Source organism: Rhamphochromis longiceps, linkage group LG2 (assembly GCF_057381845.1).
Source record: "Rhamphochromis longiceps isolate RC_006_pf linkage group LG2, R_longiceps_female_GT1.1, whole genome shotgun sequence".
NCBI classification, from domain to species: domain Eukaryota; kingdom Metazoa; phylum Chordata; class Actinopteri; order Cichliformes; family Cichlidae; genus Rhamphochromis; species Rhamphochromis longiceps.
In genome coordinates this window covers 27,650,002-27,669,237 of record NC_140558.1, presented here as the reverse complement: position 1 = coordinate 27,669,237, position 19,236 = coordinate 27,650,002, and the positions used below count along the sequence as shown (strand labels likewise).

The 19,236-nt window shown below is 41.9% G+C and overlaps 1 protein-coding gene across 1 annotated transcript; it reads right to left on the bottom strand.

Annotated features, from left to right (window-relative positions):
* Positions 1-13,995: 13,995 nt before the first annotated feature.
* Positions 13,996-15,786, bottom strand: LOC146677339 (uncharacterized). The gene is made up of 3 exons (XM_085381706.1): positions 14,920-15,786; positions 14,716-14,833; positions 13,996-14,584 (listed from the first exon to the last, which is right to left on the bottom strand). Exons 1-3 carry the CDS (start codon positions 14,989-14,991, stop codon positions 14,442-14,444), a joined length of 333 nt encoding a protein of 110 aa, XP_085237832.1. The 5' UTR covers positions 14,992-15,786; the 3' UTR covers positions 13,996-14,441.
* Between the last annotated feature and the right edge of the window lie 3,450 nt (positions 15,787-19,236).

Here is a 19,236-nt window from a genome sequence, read left to right as displayed (position 1 = left end):
TTACCCATGACTCTACTTCTGGCATTAGAATAGTGGCTGGCCTAGGTTGTCCTACATATACAGTGCTTTTTAACTGTGAGTCAGATCCCTTAATGCAGCACAGCCTTGCTATTATACAGTTCTTCGTTTTTTCTAACACTGGTAGGTAACACTTCATAGGCACCTAACTCAAGGAATGAACCCATGTGCTGTCCAAACAGCTTTATTTGTTCCCATCTCTTGAGCTTAATCTACAAAAAGTGCCAAAGATAACACAGTTTGACAGGCACAAAATAGTATTTTTGCACCAACAAGGTGATTCCCAAAGACCTATAAGTAAAACACAAACAGATACACGCACACATGCTTAATGTGTAGTGTGTCCTTCAAAAGTGAAGGACAAAAGCAGGAAAAGGTACAAGAAAGAATCTGTAAAACAGGGATCTTGTCAAAATTTATTAAATTATGATTGCAAGACAAGCGCCATCAGATTTTGAGCCACCATGCAATGTCATCTGAAAAGCGTCTGATTGGCAACGTCTTTCATTTTTCAGCATGAAAACGATCCCAAACACATTACCAATGCAGTTAAAGCTTACCTGGATAGAAAAACACACAATGGAGCACTTTCAGTCATGGATCAGCCTCCCCGGAGCCTGGACCTCAACATTATTAGGGCACTGTGAATTCATATTGATAACTAACCAACAATCTAACTATCGCAGCAAACTCAACACAAAACTTAACATATTTCGTAAAACACAGATTCTACCACACGTATTAACTGCAAAACAAACGACTTGCTAGCAGTTAGTTATGTTGTGTTGAATTAATGCAATGCTTGCCAACAGACTGAGGGAGTATTCCCAATCCCCAGATGTGGGAGACACTTATGACCTTATTGGCATTCCCAGTATTTTGGACTGTAGCCAAATAGCTCCAGCAGCAGAAGAAATAAACAATATAAAAAAGTATCTAAAATTAATAATAGTGCACGTGAAATGGTATCAGCAGGTGTCCAAAAACAAAGACAATTTAAATGTGTTTGTTCATGAGGTTACTGACTTCTACAGTCATCTAATGTTTAATGTAATGTGTGACTTCAAATATAAGAAAAAAATTAAACTATTGTGAAAAAACTTTTCATCTTTTTTCTTTTGTTCGTGGTAAAAATAGCTATTGTGACCAAAGGTGATGACACTAAACTGCCACTGTGCCATTAAAAAGCTTGAAAAAGCTTTGTCCTTGCCTGGTAGTAGAGGCTGGTCAGAACTCATCTTAGGTTAATCTGTCTAATAGCAGCCATTCTCACTGTCACAACCGGGTAAAATAGTCACTTTCCTGGTTCAGATGACTTGACTGTCTGAGTGAAGACCAGTTTGACTTTTAAAGTATGCGATGTTTTGTCCTTCACCCCGCCCTGCCTTTGGTCACAGATCTTTTATGCATCAGGTTTGGCTTAGACTTGAAATGGTGTTCTACATTTCGTTGTAATATATAAGAAAAAAGTGCTACAAGGGTCCTCACAAAGATAGAAGTAGAGCGATTTGTGTGTGCGATGAAAATTGAGCCACACAGACACTGATTTGTGTTTGGTGGAACAGATCAAATTGTCCCCTCATGCCTTCACCTACTTTCCCATGCCGGATGGTGTATGTGTGTGTTTTGAGGATTATGCGTGTAAGTGAGCGAGTGCGCAAGCAACATGGCATCCCGATTCCTGGGCCAAAACCTGTCATTTTGTGCCTGTCACATTGTGTTAAGTGTAGCTCATACTGCTTCCTTAATTCCCCGCATTCCCTTGTCGCCGCCAACACTCATAAACAGCATCTCTCAAAATGGCATCCGATTCATTACACCCCACCCCACACAAAGACGAGAGAATACAAACCCACACACATACAGCAGTTTCTGGTACATTACCAAATCTGAAGCTTAATTTCCTTTCCAACCAGCCTGACTTTTAATGTTTCATTTTTGCTGCTACGTACCCAGGCTGCAGCATATTCTATTTGGTGGATGCTTACAGAAAACACTTTAAAATATTAAAGTGCACATATTTCTTCTGCTCACAATCCTATTTAAGTTTATTAACTTGATAGTATTACTATTCAATGATATTGAGCTATAGTACATGGAGTTTACCCTATACAGGGAAGAGCAATCAGGAACAAAGGCAATTCATTGAAACTTCATGGATTCTTTCAGATGCTGCTATAACTAAGAGTCCAGACAAGTCAGCTCATCTAACTGAAGTCTATTTCAGCCAAAACAGGGCGAAACTGGAGGTCGGCTTTATGTTCTTCGGCTACAGCCGCTCGGGGCTTTTCAGTTTGAACAACATACATGTAACCATTGTATTTCTGCCACATTTACAAATGCTGAGTCCTCATGATTTGTGTATTCCAACTTTTTGTTTTCTTCTATACAGCACAAGTAAAACTACTAACAGAAACATACACCACTTTCTCTTCTGTCCACCAGTTTTATTTTAGGAAAAGAGACATTCTGTAAGATGCCAACGGACATATTTTCTGGGTCTCAAGACTCAGAAAAGAGAGAAGGCACACAACTGAGAAATGAGAAAAGCCCAACCTGTGACATCAGATAAATGGATAAGTAAACTGGCTGGAAATCAACGTGCCTTTACCTTTAGTAGGTCTGTATAACCTGAGATTATTTGTTATTTGGTTCCTCCTGTTGCAGTTGTGCTCATGAGTAAAATTGATCATAAATCCCGGAACTCAACAGATAAAGACTAAAAACAGATGTTAACTGGTCATTCGAAGTAAAGTTCTTGTTAGCATTTGTTTCAGTACTGTTCAGTGAAAAAGACAAACCCTCTCTACCAAGAGTGTTACTTACTGGGAGTGGGGCCTAGAGGGGACTGAATAGTGGGCAAGCAGGTAGGTGCTTGGTCATGATGCGGCTCTTTAGTCCACAATGACGAACGTAAGGAAGAATGAAAGATGTGGAGGGAGATTTAAAATACACGGAGTGAAGGCGGATTGGCCTGAAGAAGCTGATTGGACTAGACGCATGATGTCACAATCAGCTTGACAGCGTGGGAAAGTGGAAGTGATGTAACGCTTAGATTATCCGCCAACACCTGGGAAGTACACAGATGAGTAACTACAGATCTTCCTTTTTAAACTTACACAGAAGCTTCATTTATTTTTCACTTCAACAGGTCCAGTGATGGTGGAAAATGGTTTGAATTCCACTGACAGGATATAAAAAGAACCTGCCCTGTGCAAATAAAGAATTCCTATGAAATGTGCTTGAAGTTGTGGGAAGCCTTACTTTAAACACTCCATAGAAAGTAAAATAAAAGTGTCAAAGTGTGTACCACGTGTGCAGTGTAGTATTGCCTAAGCAATGCCTAAGATCAAATAATAGAATAATAGAAAATGGATGGGGCAGAAGTGTATAACTTCTCATCTGTGTAAAAATGCAGTGATGAACCTTCCCAGGAGTGGTCAACTGACAAAAATGACCCCAAGAGCACAGCGACGACTTATCCAAAAGACCCCAGAACAACATCCAAAGAACTGCAGGCCTCCCTTGCCTCAGTTAAGGTCAGTGTTCATGACTCCACCATAAGAGAAACTGGGCAAAAATGGGTTGCATGGCAGAGTTCCAAGATGAAAACCACTGCTGAGCAAAAGGAACATAAAATCTCATCTCAGTTTTGCCAGAACACATCTTGATGATTCCCCAAGACTTTTGGGAAAATACTCTGTGGACTGACGAGACAAAAGTTGAACTTTTTGGAACATGTGTGTCCCATTATATCTGGCATAAAAGGAACACAGAAACATCATACTAACAGTAAAATATGGTGGTAGTAGTGTGATCATTTGGGGCTGTTTTTCAGGACCTGGAAGACTTGCTGTGGTCAATAGAACCATGAATTCTGTTGTCTGCCAAAATGTGCTGAAGGAGAAGGTCCAGCCATCTATTAGTGATCCCAAGCTGGGACAGCAGGACAATGATCCAAAACACGCCAGCAAGTCCACCTCAATATAGCTTAAGAAAAACAAAATTAAGACTTTAGAGTGGCCTAGTCAAAGTCCTGACCTGAATCTGATTGAGATGCTGTGATATGACCTTAGAAAGGCTGTTCATGCTCAAAAATCCTCCAATGTGGCTGAATTTAAACAATTCTGAAAAGATGAATGGGCCAGAATTCCTCCACATTGCTGTAAAAGACTCATTGCCATTTAAAGCTTGATTGCAGTTGATGCTGCTAAGGGTGGCCCAACCATTTATTAGGTTTAGGGGGCAATCACTTTGTCACTCAGACCCATGTAGGCTTGAATTTTGTGTTATCTTTGTCTAATATTTAAACTTGTTTGATGATCTGAAATGTCTGAAAAGTAGGCATGGGATTTAAAGCAACTTTACATCCTCCTTTGAGGAGCTGCTTCACAGTTAACAGATGTGTAAGACTGGTGCAAACTGCAATAATTTATTTCCTTAAGCTTAGATGAAGTAAAAAAAAAAAAAAAGTCTTGAGCCACACCTTATTTGTTTATGTCTTGCTAGGAAAATGTGAAATAGGCGAAGAGATTTTTAAAAAACTTGCAAACATGCATGGAAAGCTGAGTTTGTACACCTCTAATGAATGGAAAATGGACTGGTTCTTATACAGCACTTTATACAACTTGCCTCATTCACACAAGCACTTTTTTCAATTCTTTTTCTACTAAAGTGCTTTCTGTTGAACATTCACACATATTTGCTCTCCAATGGATACATCAGAGGGTATCTTTTCCCAAGGATATTTAGCATGCAGAATGGCTTCAGGGACTGAACCATCAGCCTTCTCATTATTAGATCACCTGCTCTCACACTGCTTCAATAATATTGATGTCAGAGCTCTGCGGAGGCCAATCCATGACTTATAGTGTTATATTGTGTTTGTTTTTTCTATTGGGGTGTGCTTTTACTGCATTGACTGAAAAAATAAACTGTTGCCAGTCAGATGCTTCCCAGATACTACTTCATGGTGGATCAGAGTCTTCTGGTACTATTTTTGCATTCATAGTTCCACCACTTTTGTCAGAATCCCCAACATTGCTGTCTGAAATGGAACTCCAAACCATGCAGATGATTTTTCTCAATAAAATTTCAGTTTTGGATTTGCACTTAATAAGACCAGTTGCCATCAAATTTCAGTCTTGTTCTCGTTTAATTTGACATATCATATCAGCCTTTTCTCCCCTGATTCCTTTCCCTGATCCCCAAGAATGAGACCATTTCTGATGAAGCTACTGTAGCAGGTAAAAAGCACACAGAGCAGCTGAAGGGCCAGCACACCATGCAAGTTTTTGGCTAATAGCTCTTTGGGAATCACCATGATGGTGAAAAATGCTATGTTATGCCTGTCACACTAGTAATAAAGTAGATTTGAAGTTGCCTGTTATGTGTAGATGCAACACTAGTTCCTTATATTAGGTGTATTTTTAATGCTTGAACAGTTCAGGTCAGAGTTAAGTGGTTAAAAAAAAATGTATGACTTTCAGTAAGCCCAGAGAGCTTCTGCCTAAGACCATTTATAATAACAGCTACAAGTCGATTTGGATTGTTGAATCTTAAACGAGACTTTTGCACAGTACTGTAGTTTAAAATCTAACCTATGGCGCCTTAAAATGTTCACAAGTACTTCTGCAGTAGTTTAGCAAGTGCTTAGTCTCTTTAAATATTCAGCTGTTTAATTTGTGTTCTTTCGTTCATTTAAGCTGGCACAACAAAGCTCCACCAAGAACTCGTTAATATCTTACTTTCCTTTTTATGATAACACTCTCCACTGGTTTTGAAAATAATGATTAAAAACTCATTAATCACTCTTATGCAAAGCTAGCAAAGTGAGGTGTCTATTAACCAATTAACCCTTGTTGACACACAATAAATACTAAGCCACTTCCCGTGCACACGTCTCCACAGCCATTGGAAAACAAAAAGCAGAGCATTTAAGACACAGTGAGCATTTCAGTATCTTCAGTTTTCTGCCGGGCAAAGTTATTAGACAGGACATTTATACACCACTTATAGACTAGTGCCTCAAGCCAGAGGAAATGAACGGGGTAGACTGGGCCACAGGGATCTGTCTGGAATCATTCTGTGTGGTTTCTTTCTCACCTACGGGGGATTGTAACAATGATATCTATAAAACAAAGCCATTACTGTACTATAAGAAAAATGTGCCAGAAGAAGTTCCAGAGTTGCTCTTATGCCAGGAAGTGTGGCAGTTATTGTAGCCCAGCCAGTCGTGAATTGGGTTGCACCGGCTTCTTATAAATCCACAGTGGATTATGTGTGCGAAGTCTTTAAGTATATACCAGCTTCAGACAAGTTGATTTATTGAATCAGGGATGAACTATTAAAACTCACAGAAAGTCTTAAGTAATAAGGGGAAGTCACACTAAGTATGCTTTCTCGCAGTAAGCAGCGACCTTGTTAAATGTCATTCTTTTCTAAATCTAGATGTGAAACACATCTTCCGTATATACACTTAATGCACACGGAGATACATTTGTATTTAAGAGACCATAATGTGAAAAACAGCAGATGCAACAGGCTCCAGGATCAGCATGTGGCCAGATCCCCGAACTAGTGCAGTCTACAAATAATGAATACCAATGTACCTTTTAAAGGTGGGCATTATAAGGTGTGCTAAAGAAGTAATTCACTTTCAGTGCATGCATAATAACAGGTTTGGAATAAAGCAAAGCCAGAACCTGGAATAAACAGCTTTATCACCATTTAGCATGAGCGACAGTGGCTGTGTGGGCAAGTGTGGCATATGGAAATGCAAAGTAACTTTACAACCTGAACTTATAGTTTATAAGACATCTTTAATCTACACATAAATATGTAAACTTAAGTGACCTTTAATTTAGAGCGATTTACCGTTTAATCACTGCTGGATGCTCTAGGACATAAACTCCTTCCAATGGCCTGGGTGGTATGATAGAGATACGTGAACCTTTGCCAGGACTGAGGATAAGCTGAACATATTTTATTGGTTTGTTAGTATTATGATGACACACCGCTGTAAACATCAACAAATGCTTTGAGGATTTGGGGGTAATCATATCATTATTGTTGATAAAGATGTGTGACATTTTACTGAAGTTCCCTCGAGCCTCGAGAGGCACATGAAGTACACATAAAGTTCCCACTGATCTTTAATCAATTTATCCTGCAATAAGGCGCAGAAATAGGTGGAGGATGGCGCTGCATTATAATTCACTTTCATTTCACTTCAAAAGAAGCTTTTAATGTCTGACATATTTACCTTTGGAGATGGACCTCTTTGAATGATTCCTTCATTGGGATTTCCTGGCGTATAGTCTCTGAAATATGTCGGGGAATACTGAGTAGTTACCACATTGTTAAAAGCGAGCTTTTGTTTGATAATGGTGGAACTCGGTTTTAATTTGATCAAGACGAGGACTGAATAAAACTTTAATGGAATGCTTCAGTAAAAAGAAAACTTTTCTTTAAAGTTCAGCCCTTTTTATTCTAGGTGCGGTGCACCGGGAGCCCAACCAGGGCAAATGGAAAATATTCAGAAACTGCTTCAGCAGATTAGAAAAGCACCTCAAAATAATGGCAGCTTAATAGAAATTACATAGAGAAAACAACACAATGAGATCTTTTAAAAATTGTACCTGAAAACTGACTAATGAGCTCCGTCCAATATGTTGCATATCCATATGTTTAAATTGGCTTAATGTCTTTTTTTTCCCCTGGGAAAAAGAATATGTCTAACTCTTGTAGTAATTCTACTAACAGATTGCTGCAAAGGCTGCTGGCAATTGATTCCAGCCTTACTGTCCACAGGACTTAATCCATGCATTCCTGCATAAATCATGCTCTAACCTTGAATGTTGCTCGAGCCAAACATTTCATCTCTATTAAATCTGTAAATTATAAGTAACATTGCCGACAAGTCCTGTATTCGTTAATACGGCCATATGCTCATCTCCCTAGGCTTCACAGCAGCTGAATCAGTGGTCGTCTCTTTTAACCAGAAAACACAATATGACAGTATTTGGCAAAGCCCGCGTCCTCATCTTAATGCCACTGTGGGTGCCAGAGATCTCATACTTCTTTTTTTTTTGATAAACTGGAGCAGAGCCACAGTAGGTGGCAGTGTTGCTCTTCTGCAGTTCTCCTGTGGGTTTCCTGGCCTCTGCCGAGGCCCAACGTTGATTAATTAGTTTATAAAATGTTGTGTAGACTTTGGTGTATTGGCTCTCGTCCGTTTTGGCTCTCCACCTCTGGTCGCAGACAGATTAACAGATAAATGGATCACCATAGAGTACTCCAATGATGCAGCGGGGATCAATATCTATTGTCCAGTAATGGCTGCAGAAAAGAGACAAGAATCTCTCTCTTTCCCTTTATTTCAAACCCTCCAACCTCAAAACCTCAAGCTATCATACTCTGACACAACAAGCAATGGATCATTTCTAGGACAAAGCATGTTTATTCACTTGCATATCTAAAATAATAAGGTTCTGTGTACTGAAACACCCCACAATCAAATGCAGGCTTCTTCACTGGCTGCATTAATCAAGGAATATACACCTCAGTGTGAATAAGTCCATTGTGTCAAAATATTCATACATAAGGTGATGGAAAATCTTTCAAGCTTTGCTAAATTGCCATTGGTTAAGCATATTGTTAATTTCAATGAAAATTAATTTCCTTTCATTTCAATTTCGTAAGGTCAGCTAACTTTGAATAGCTTAGCCAGAGTCCACCATTATCATTAAATGTGTCCTGATTGGGATTGGCCTCGACTGAACAGTTTATATGCTTGAAATGAAACAGGAAATTGCGTGTGCAAACCTTCTGGGAAAATGATAAGGAGAATCCTCTCTTTTTAATGAATCAATTGTGTTTCCAGCAAAAGAAATTAATTACATACCTAAATATCGCTTATTGAAATAGACAAAGAAGTTAAAGACTTGGCAATCAGTCCAGACAGAAAGACACTTCATTTGTCATATAAATGAAATGCTGAATGAAACATCATTAATTAGCAAGAACAATAGGAGCAGTTGTCTGAAGGATACAGTGAAGGGTAAAGGCATATGCTTGTGATCAAAGCTTTTGAGCTGAGCAAAACTTTGGTCTTTCAGATCAAACGAGAGCACTTAAATTAACAGCGCCATCAATAATGGATAAAAATTGTACAATTAGGCCCATTCATATGTTCTTGTGCAGCTGTCTGAAAGACATGGCCTCACAGATAGGTGCACTGTGCTCATGTGGTTGTAAATGCTAATCAGCCTGTCATATAATTTCTTCATCACTTTACCGGATGTTAGGAGTCGCGCCGTATCCGAGTCTGTTTCTGTATGAAAAGAGTGTCTCTTTCCTCCCCGTCAGAGCAGGCTGATATGAAGATGTTAAGATTCCGTGAGTAACATGGACTGCTGAGTGTATCCTTCCAATGCTAAGGAGGAAAAAAAAATATTATGACAGACACTGTGACCGTGTTCTCCCTCTTTGCCAACAACACACATTTTTACACATAAAAAAATCCCACGCTCCAATGTAACAGCAGGACCGGCCAGTCTGCAGATTGTTCAGATTTAGCTGGACGAGTGAAACACAGCTAACAGTAACAGTATAGGGTTGGCATTTGATAGACTTTTACACAGACAGAGTAGCTGCAAATGCAACAGTCAGTACCCTGACCAACCAACAAAACCTTCCCAAGAATGAAAAGAAAGCCGTGACGTGTTTAACACCACTCGTGTGTGAATCTAGTCACGCCCAGTTCTCTTTGAAACCCTGGAAACTAGTAATTAATTTTTCATTGTCTGAATTACGATCCTAATTTGGAAAAGTGACATCAAAAGAAACTATTTTAATGGGAGGCTAGTAGTGGTAATCCTTAGTGACCAAAGACAAGAGGCTGTGGTGTTCAAGATATTCCCAGTGGCAGCTTTACGCCAAAATGTGATTTACTGCTTTTTGCTAAATCACATTAGTAAACCTAGTACCTATTAAACCACAGCAACACTCCTGAATGAGTCATGCTCATGTTTTTCCTTTTATACTTATTTTTAGAAAGTCGTGCTCTTTTAAATAGCATCTAGTCTGCTTTCCCAGTAATGTCTCTGTGCCAACTGTATAGCCATAGGTTGTACGGTGCATGTTTGACAAGCAGCTAACTGAGTTTCACACATATTCAATACATAAAATAGAAGCAATTGCATCAGGTCAGTATCACTTCTGCAAGCTGAATGGAAAGGTCGCTGAGGTTGTGAATCACAGAGGAATCCTGATCAGACTATGTTGCAGCTCTAATTAATTACAGCCCAGAGGGCAACAGATCATACAGAGACCTGCAAGTGTACACACTCGCAAAACACACGCGCACAAAGGGAAATTGTATCCTTGGATTACCTTTGGGGGTGTCAAAATGGTGCAGCGGCTAGCACTGTTGCCTCACACCAAGATGGCAGTGGGCCAGCACGACGGGTCTGCTGTGGCCTTTCTGTGTGATTTGGTTGGGTTTTCTGCAGGTGATGTGCATGACCTTTGGACAGAGCCTGGACAGTTTCTTCATTTTTGATTTTATATATCATATAACGAGATATATACACTGAACAAAAATATAAACGCAACACTTTTGTTTTTGCTCCCATTCCCCATGGGATGGACGTAGAGACCTAAAATTCATTCCAGATACACAATATAACCATCCCTCCCAAACAGTGGTCACAAATCAGTCCAAATGTGTGGTAGTGGGCACATCTGCTATATTGAGATAATCCATCCCACCTCACAGGTGTGCCACATCAGGATGCTGATCTGACATCATGAGTAGTGCACAGGTGTACCTCAGACTGCCCACAACAAAAGGCCACCCTGGAATGTGCAGTTTTGTCTCACAGCAAAATGCCACAGATGCCACAAGCAATGAGGGAGCGTGCAATTGGCATGTTGACAGCAGGAATGTCAACCAGATCTGTCGCCCATGCATTGAATGTTCATTTCTCAACCATAAGCCGTCTCCACAGGCGTTTCAGAGAATATGGCAGCACATCCAACCGGCCTCACAACCGCAGACCTCGTGTAACCACACCAGCCCAGGACCTCCACATCCAGCAGGTTCACCTCCAAGATCGTCTGAGACCAGCCACCCAGACAGCTGCTGGAACAATTGGCTTGCACAACCAAACAATTTCTGCACAAACTGTCAGAAACCGTCTCAGGGATGCTCAACTGCATGCCCGTCGTCCTCATCGGGGTCTTGACCTGACTCCAGCTCTTCGCCGTAACAGACTTGTGTGGGAAAATGCTCACATTTGATGGCGTCTGGCACGTTGGAGAGGTGTGCGCTTCACGGATGAATCCTGGTTCACATTGTTCAGGGCAGATGGCAGCTGAGAATGTCCCAGTTCTTGCATGGCCAGCATACTCACCGGACATGTCACCCATTGAGCATGTTCGGGATGTGCTTGACCGGCGTATACGACAGCGTGTACCAGTTCCCACGAATATCCAACAACCTCGCACAGCCATTGAAGTGGAGTGGACCAACATTCCAAAGGCCACAATTGACAGACTCCATGCGACGATGTGTTGCACTGCATGAGGCAAATGGTGGTCACACCAGATACTGACCGGTTCTGGGTCCCCAGATCCCCAATAGCGCAAAAAACTGCACATTCCAGGGTGGCCTTTTGTTGTGGGCAGTCTGAGGTACACCTGTGCACTACTCATGATGTCAGATCAGCATCCTGATGTGGCACACCTGTGAGGTGGGATGGATTATCTCAATATAGCAGATGTGCCCACTACCACACATTTGGACTGATTTGTGACCACTGTTTGGGAGGGATGGTTATATTGTGTATCTGGAATGAATTTTAGGTCTCTACGTCCATCCCATGGGGAATGGGAGCAAAAACAAAAGTGTTGCGTTTATATTTTTGTTCAGTGTATATATATCTCGTTAAAATGACATTAACACCATAACGCGGCAAATCTCCGTTAACGAGTTACCGCAAATCGCCCTGTGCGTGGGGCTGGACAGCGTCAACACGTTAACGAACAAACTGCGCTAACGCACTAGTTCCCAACAATTGAGCATTGCGTGGCACATCCGACATACTGTTTTACTTTTGTCCATGACGCACTTATCATCAGGGTCATGCTTCACATGAAAACCAAGATAGTTCCAAACACCAGATCTGAATGAGGGTTGCCATGTTGCAACGAGCTTAGCTTCTGTCTTGCTAGCTTGCGCCTAGTCGGAGTAGTCGAACGCAGATCCACTGAGTGCTCAACACAGACAGCATCGTCAGAAGAAAAGCTGATAAAATAAATAAAAAAAATTTGTATTGTTCGATACATATGTGTACCAAACCGAAAGCACTGTATTGAACGGTTCAATACCGATACGAGTATCGTTGCACCCCTAATATATATGTACACATGGTGGTTTATGTCTTCTAGACAAAATAAGAAGAAAAACCCCCACTATTCCTTTACTCTATGAGGCACACATATTCCAGCACTGATTAAAACAGCCATCTATGCAATATGAAATGACGGGACATGGCACAACTGACCAAAAACAACAACAAACAAAAGCTTTTTGGAAAGGTTGTTGTCTGTTTTAATACCGGATACTGCACTCGTGTTTGCAGCAGCTGCAGAATTAGAGAGGCCAGTATGTGGGAGCTCTGATTAGCAGTGGAGTGGCCAGCCAGAGGCTTCTAGGGCAGCTCTGTTTGCAAACACTGAGAGAAGCAAGGGCAATCCAAAGCAGGAGATCACAGGGTTGAGTGTGTCTGTGAACGGGTGCGTGCGCATGCATAATGACATCAATCTAAATTAGACAGTGATGAGTGAAACTTTGCTGACTCAAAGTCACTCTTGGATTATCATTTGGTGTAAAATATCATGATCTTTGATGGACCTCAAGTCAGAATAGACTGATCAAAAAAATAAAAAATAAAAAATTAAGGTGATAAATCATTGACTAAGTAAAAGGATCGCCTATATGAATATGTTAACCTTGAGTTTAGCGTTTTTGCTAATGTGCTGAGTAGGTGAAAAACACTGCTGTCAAGTTCTCAAACTCATACTGATGCAGAGTACATATTTTCCTAATCGATTTGGGAGAAAATCCTCCACTGAAGGCAAACAGGACTTTAGTATTCATGGGGGCCCGTGTGTCTCTCTCTATGTTAATAATGCTGTCCTCAGACAGGCTCCTATAATGAGGATTTGTGAATTCAAATCACAGTCTGCTACATATGTCGGTGCCTTCAGTATCTCACAGCTGGAGCTCTACAGTTTCCTCTTCCATTTCTGACACAGGCCGACTTCTTGACCCTCCTCACCCCAACAAGGAAGCAGTAAGGAAGTTATCGTTGCTCCCATCAGATAATGACAAGATGATGACTGGCCTCTGGCCCTGGCTTGACAATGCCATAGTTTACAGGAGAGCTGTTGGCAAGCAAAGGGCATAAAAAGGAAGTGTCAGTTTTGGCCGGCGGTCATAGGTTCTGTCCAATAATATGACGCGAGACTGGAGTAAAAGACATCCATGGTTTGGCACTTTATTAAAGAAGGAGCATGATAACAGCAAAACACTAACCACAACTAAACAAAATGGCTTCCTTTTATACTCTACCTTTTCCAGGTGAGCATCCGGAATAGCCCAAGTATGGGGGTTAACTAATCAAAATGAACACATAACCCTCCACACAAACAAACATACAATAACATTAAAGCACATCACAAACATATACATATTTCCAACACATACTATAAACAAACCAATAACATAAGCTTCACCCATTTCTATCTAAATTAAAACCCTCTTTATCCATACTCCCTAACCTGGCACACTGGTCTGCCCCAAGAGCTCTTAAACAGGTGATTGAGCCGCTTTCGCTCTTTTGCTCCACATCCTGCAAGAAGCAACTAGGACAGGTGAGTACCTTTACAAGTTCTCATTTCGCATATGTTTAGGTTATTGATAGTGATGGGCAGATGAAGCCCCATGAAGCACTGAAGCTTTTCATCCAATTGGTTCACCCCAACGCGAAGCTTCATGAAGCTTCATTTGCTCTAGCAGGACACCTACTGGACGTAAAAATAATAGCTGGCATGAATTTGAAGAGTGTGGCATTTTGCACACAGCCTGTAAATGTCAACAACAAAAGGAGTGTGTAAAACATCTATATTGTAGTGATGCAGTATACTGTGTATATTTATAGTGGCAGTATGGGAAATGATTATTTGGAAATGCTTGAAATGGAAATGATCATTTACTGTGAGGTGAGGTGTGGTTGGGGTGTGGACAATAGTTGTGCTTTTGTAACGTTGAGGTATGGACAGCTACACACTGAGGCTTTGAGCCTCAGTCCTGCCTGTTCACATTTTATTCTGTAAAAACTAAATTTTCACTGCTTTTATGACCTTTTAGTGGGGAGAACATAGCTATGATTTAATGATTTAACAAATCTTTTGAATCCTTTGTCCTCCACAATGCTAAATGGCTGGGAGTCCTCAATCACCATGCTGACCAGGTCTTCATCTATTTGAGATTGTTCTCCTGAGGAAAGACAATAAAGACAAAGCACAAATATAAATATCACACACGTAACTTATAACAGTTGTATAATATTGTTATATCATTTAGTAACATTACTGCATGCTATATTATCATTGCATTTGATGGCTCACCTGGTCTTGCTCCACAATCGGTGTTCCCCTTATTCTCATGCAAAGCTCTGTAGTGCCTAAGCATGGATGAGGTGTTGTTGTTATATCCCAGCTCCCTGGCACATAGAAAACACTTCACCTTGTACAAAAGTCAAGACAGCTCAACATAAATTGTATTGCACCATCAGTATTATGAAAATACATCTTCTGTAGAAATTTACATACCTTGTTGGGAGGAATAAGATCAAAATGTTCCCACACAGGGGAGGACATCCTCCTCTTCTTAGCTGGCTCCATTCTCTCCTGACTTTCCTCACTCTCATAAACCTCCAAACGGTCTCCAAACTCTCACTAACCGCAACTCTCCATCAAACACCCACATTTTGAATGAAGTCTGAGGGGTTTATATCGCTGTCATATCTCGCGGCAAAGTTCGAACCACTTCATGAACCAGTCACGTGGTACAGCCGGGCAGCGAGGCTTCGGACGTCATCATTTTCAGCTCCTCCCATAAATGAAGCAAGCCTCGATACGCGCTTCGCGGAAACGCCCCCTCCATTACTCGACACACGCTCCGAAGCCTCGATACAGAACGTCCCATCACTAGTTATTGATAAATGATTAACTGCAAGCAGCTCTAACTTTGGCTCTTCTCCGACACAGGTAGGATGGCCAGTCCCACTGTCTCTTTTCTGTTACAAGCTGTCAATTTAATCGTATGTCAAATAACCTAATAAAAGACTCCATAAGAACTAATGTGTTTTCTTTATTACCCCATTTTAAATTCCCAATCCAACAATTTATTATTAACAATACCAACCAGGTAATGGAACCCCTGGTCTCCATTACATTTCCTCCCCCCTTCTCCTTAGACTACTGTACTTCAATCTTCATACATACGTGAAAGACAGTCTGCAACACAGTTAGATTTGCCTGGACGATACCGCACTGTGAAATCATAGGGTTGCAATGACAAATACCATCTCGCAACACGCATGTTGGTCTCCTTCATCTTGTGCAGCCACTGAAGGGCACGGTGGTCTGTCTCCAGGGTGAAATGTCTGCCTAGAAGATAGTACCTCAGTGACTCCACCGCCCACTTCATAGCAAGACACTCCTTTTCCACGGTGGAGTATCTAGACTCTCTGTCCTGAAGCTTTCTGCTGAGGAAAACAACCGGGCGCCTCACTCCCTCCACCTCCTGCAGCAGCACGGCTCCCAAGCCTACTCCAGAAGCATCTGTCTGCAGTGTGAAAGGCTGAGCAAAATCCGGGCTATGTAGAACAGAATCATTTGTGATGGCTGACTTAAGGTCAATGAAAGCTCTGTCACAGTCTTTTGTCCACTTCACCTTATTCGGCGCCGACGCTTTTGTCAAATCCGTGAGAGGTGCTGCCCTCTCTGCAAAGTGGGGGATGAATTTACTGTACCAGCCCACTAAGCCTATAAATGCCCGCACCTCCTTCTTGGTTGTAGGAACTGGATATGCATGGATTGCCTCCATTTTCCCCACCTGAGGCTTCCCCTGTCCATGTCCAACCACATATCCAAGGTACTCCACCTGCGTCTGTGCGATCTTACACTTGTGAGGATTGATAGTAAGACCAGCAGATTTGATTAGCTTTAAAACGCGTCGCAGGTGAGCCACATGCTGCTCCCAGGTCTGACTAAATATCACAACATCATCTAAGTATGCTGCAGCAAAGTCTGACACATCCCTCAAGACCTGGTCCATCAGCCGCTGAAACGTTGCTGGTGCCCCTTGGAGACCAAACGGCATCACCCTGAACTGAAACAGCCCAAACGGGGTTTTGAAGGCCGTCAGTTCCTTTGCCTCTGGAGCTAGGGCCACCTGCCAGTAGCCCTTGCTTAGGTCAAGAGTGGTAATGAACTTACTTCTCCCCACCCTTTCCAAGAGCTTATCAATACGAGGCATTGGATAGGGGTCAAACTTTGAGACAGAGTTGAGATATCTCAAGTCAATGCAAAACCTCAATGTTCCATCCTTTTTTGGGACCAGAACAATTGGGCTGCACCATTCACTCGCTGATGTTTCAATTATCCCAAGTGACAACATTAGGTCGATTTCTTTCTTCAGCTGTGAAACCAGGTGTTCAGGAATCCTATAGAATTTTCTACGGGGTGGAGCATTATCCCTCAAGTGGACTTTGTGTTGTACCAGTTTTGTAAAACCAGGTTTTTCCTGGAACAAATTTGGATCCAGAAGAGCCCTTAAATCTCCCTGCTGGGAGGGCTTAAGATGGGCCAGTGACACTAAACATGGCCCTGATTTGCCTGTGGGAAAAAACTGTTCTCCCTCCTCTTCGTCCTTGACTACCCGAACAAGACAATGCTGTTTTACCTGCTGCATGGACTGCATTGGCGGTTGCTGCTGCTGCGTGGTGGGCTGCTGCTGCTGCGTGAATTCTTTTAACAGGTTAATATGGAAGACCTGATGTTTCTTCCTCCTGTCAGGCATGTACAGCTCATAGTTAACATTGCCAAGACGTTTTGTAATTTTGTAGGGGCCTTGCCACCTGGCTAGCAGTTTGCTGTCTGTCGTAGGAAGCAACAGCAACACATGCTGTCCTGGTTGGAATGTTCTTTCCCTGGCCTTCTTGTCATACCAGGTTTTCTGCTTGTTTTGAGCCACTTTCATGTTTTGCTGTGCCAGTATTGTCATTTGTTCTAGTCTCTCTCTCATTTTCAGCACATAAGCTATTACATTATCTCCATCAGGCTCTGGATTCTCCCATTGTTCTTTCAGCAGGTCGAGTGGACCTCTCACTTGACGGCCATAAAGCAGTTCAAATGGTGAAAATCCTGTAGAGGCCTGTGGCACTTCACGATAGGCAAACAACAAGTAAGGCAGCCACTGATCCCAGTCTGAGCCAGTCTGTTACAAATTTGCGCAGCATGTTCTTTAGTGTCTGGTTAAAACGCTCTACTAGTCCATCTGACTGGGGGTGGTAAGGGGTGGTTTTAATACCTTTTATACCAAGTAATCTATATACCTGCTGTAGGAATTTAGACTGGAAATTTGTGCCACAGTCTGTCAGGACCTCTTTAGCTATACCTACTCTAGAAAACAACTGCAGGAGACAATTGGCAACCTGTCTCGCTTTCACTGATCTTAGGGGGAAAGCCTCAGGATAACGAGTGGCATAATCACAAATGACCAAGATGTAACGATTACCTGATGAGCTTCTTTCAAGGGGCCCCACTACATCCATTCCTATTCTTTCGAAAGGTGTATCTATGACAGGCAATGGCTGAAGATGGGCACGGGCCACTCCTTTATTTAGGGTGAGCTGACATATCTGACACGACTTACAAAACTGCTGTAGTTGAGTGTACATGCCAGGCCAGACAAAATGGCTTGCAATCCTATGTAGAGATTTCTGAAAACCAAGATGGCCTGCCCAAGGTACTGAATGACCAAGTTCCATGACTTTGTTTCTTAGTGCCTGTGGTAATGCTATGGCTTCAGTCTTGCCTTTACACTCATAAAGGACACCATTTCTCAACACATAGGTTGCATCTGCCAACACATCTACTGTCCCTCGCACCTGTCCATCAACCTCCGACACCTTATCAAACCAGGATTTTAATGATGGATCTGCCCGTTGAAGTGAAGAGATATCTGGTGGGATATCAAGTTCCAGAGGGAGGTTGGGGCTCTGGTCTACACCCTCTAACCTGGATGAACCCCTAAATTTTTCTCTTCGTCTTTGCGCTCGAGATTTAGCTGGTTTTGCTGGGCCTACTTCTATTTCTTCATCATAGAAAGGTAGCTCTTTTAACGGGTCATTTGCACTCTGAGCTCTTGTGGTGATCAAACTGGGGATTGCACTTTCTGGCTGTGCCTGCAGAATAATGTCTTGCTTTTGTACGTTGTGGTCCTGATCTACATGAACTGTATGCAAATGTCCCGGAACTTCATTAGACACCAAATCTAGCAGTGTAGGTATATCTAAGCCCAATATCACTGCATATGGTAGTCTGGGTGCTAAAGCCACTGGCAGGAGAAATGTCTGGCCACCTACAGTCAAATACACCTCAGCCATGGGATAATCCTTCTCATCACCATGTACACAGCTTATTTTAGTCCTTGTGTCACTCCATAACTCTCTTGGTACTAAACTAGCCAAAACCACTGACTGAAAGCTCCCTGTATCCAAGAGTGCTTCTTCACGCTGACCATTAACAAGTACAGGTGTTGTTCTTACTGCTTCATGATCAGGACCTGGCAATGTGGGTCTGGGGGCTGAGCACAAAAGGGATGGCCTACTTTGTGTTGTTGCTGGGCATGTATACTGAGTGTGGCCTATCTGGTTACAGTGATAACATCTAACATCTGATTTTGAACCTGAATGTGACTTTTTAGTGTTGTTACTTTTACCAGAAACAAAATGTCTGCTTCCAGGATAACTTCTACTCTGGCCTATACCACCACTCCTTACACCCCCATCAGACTTACTTTGTCCAGTCATGAAGCTGTCCTGGCCAAAGGTGGTTCCTCTCGATCCTGTTCTGGCAGAG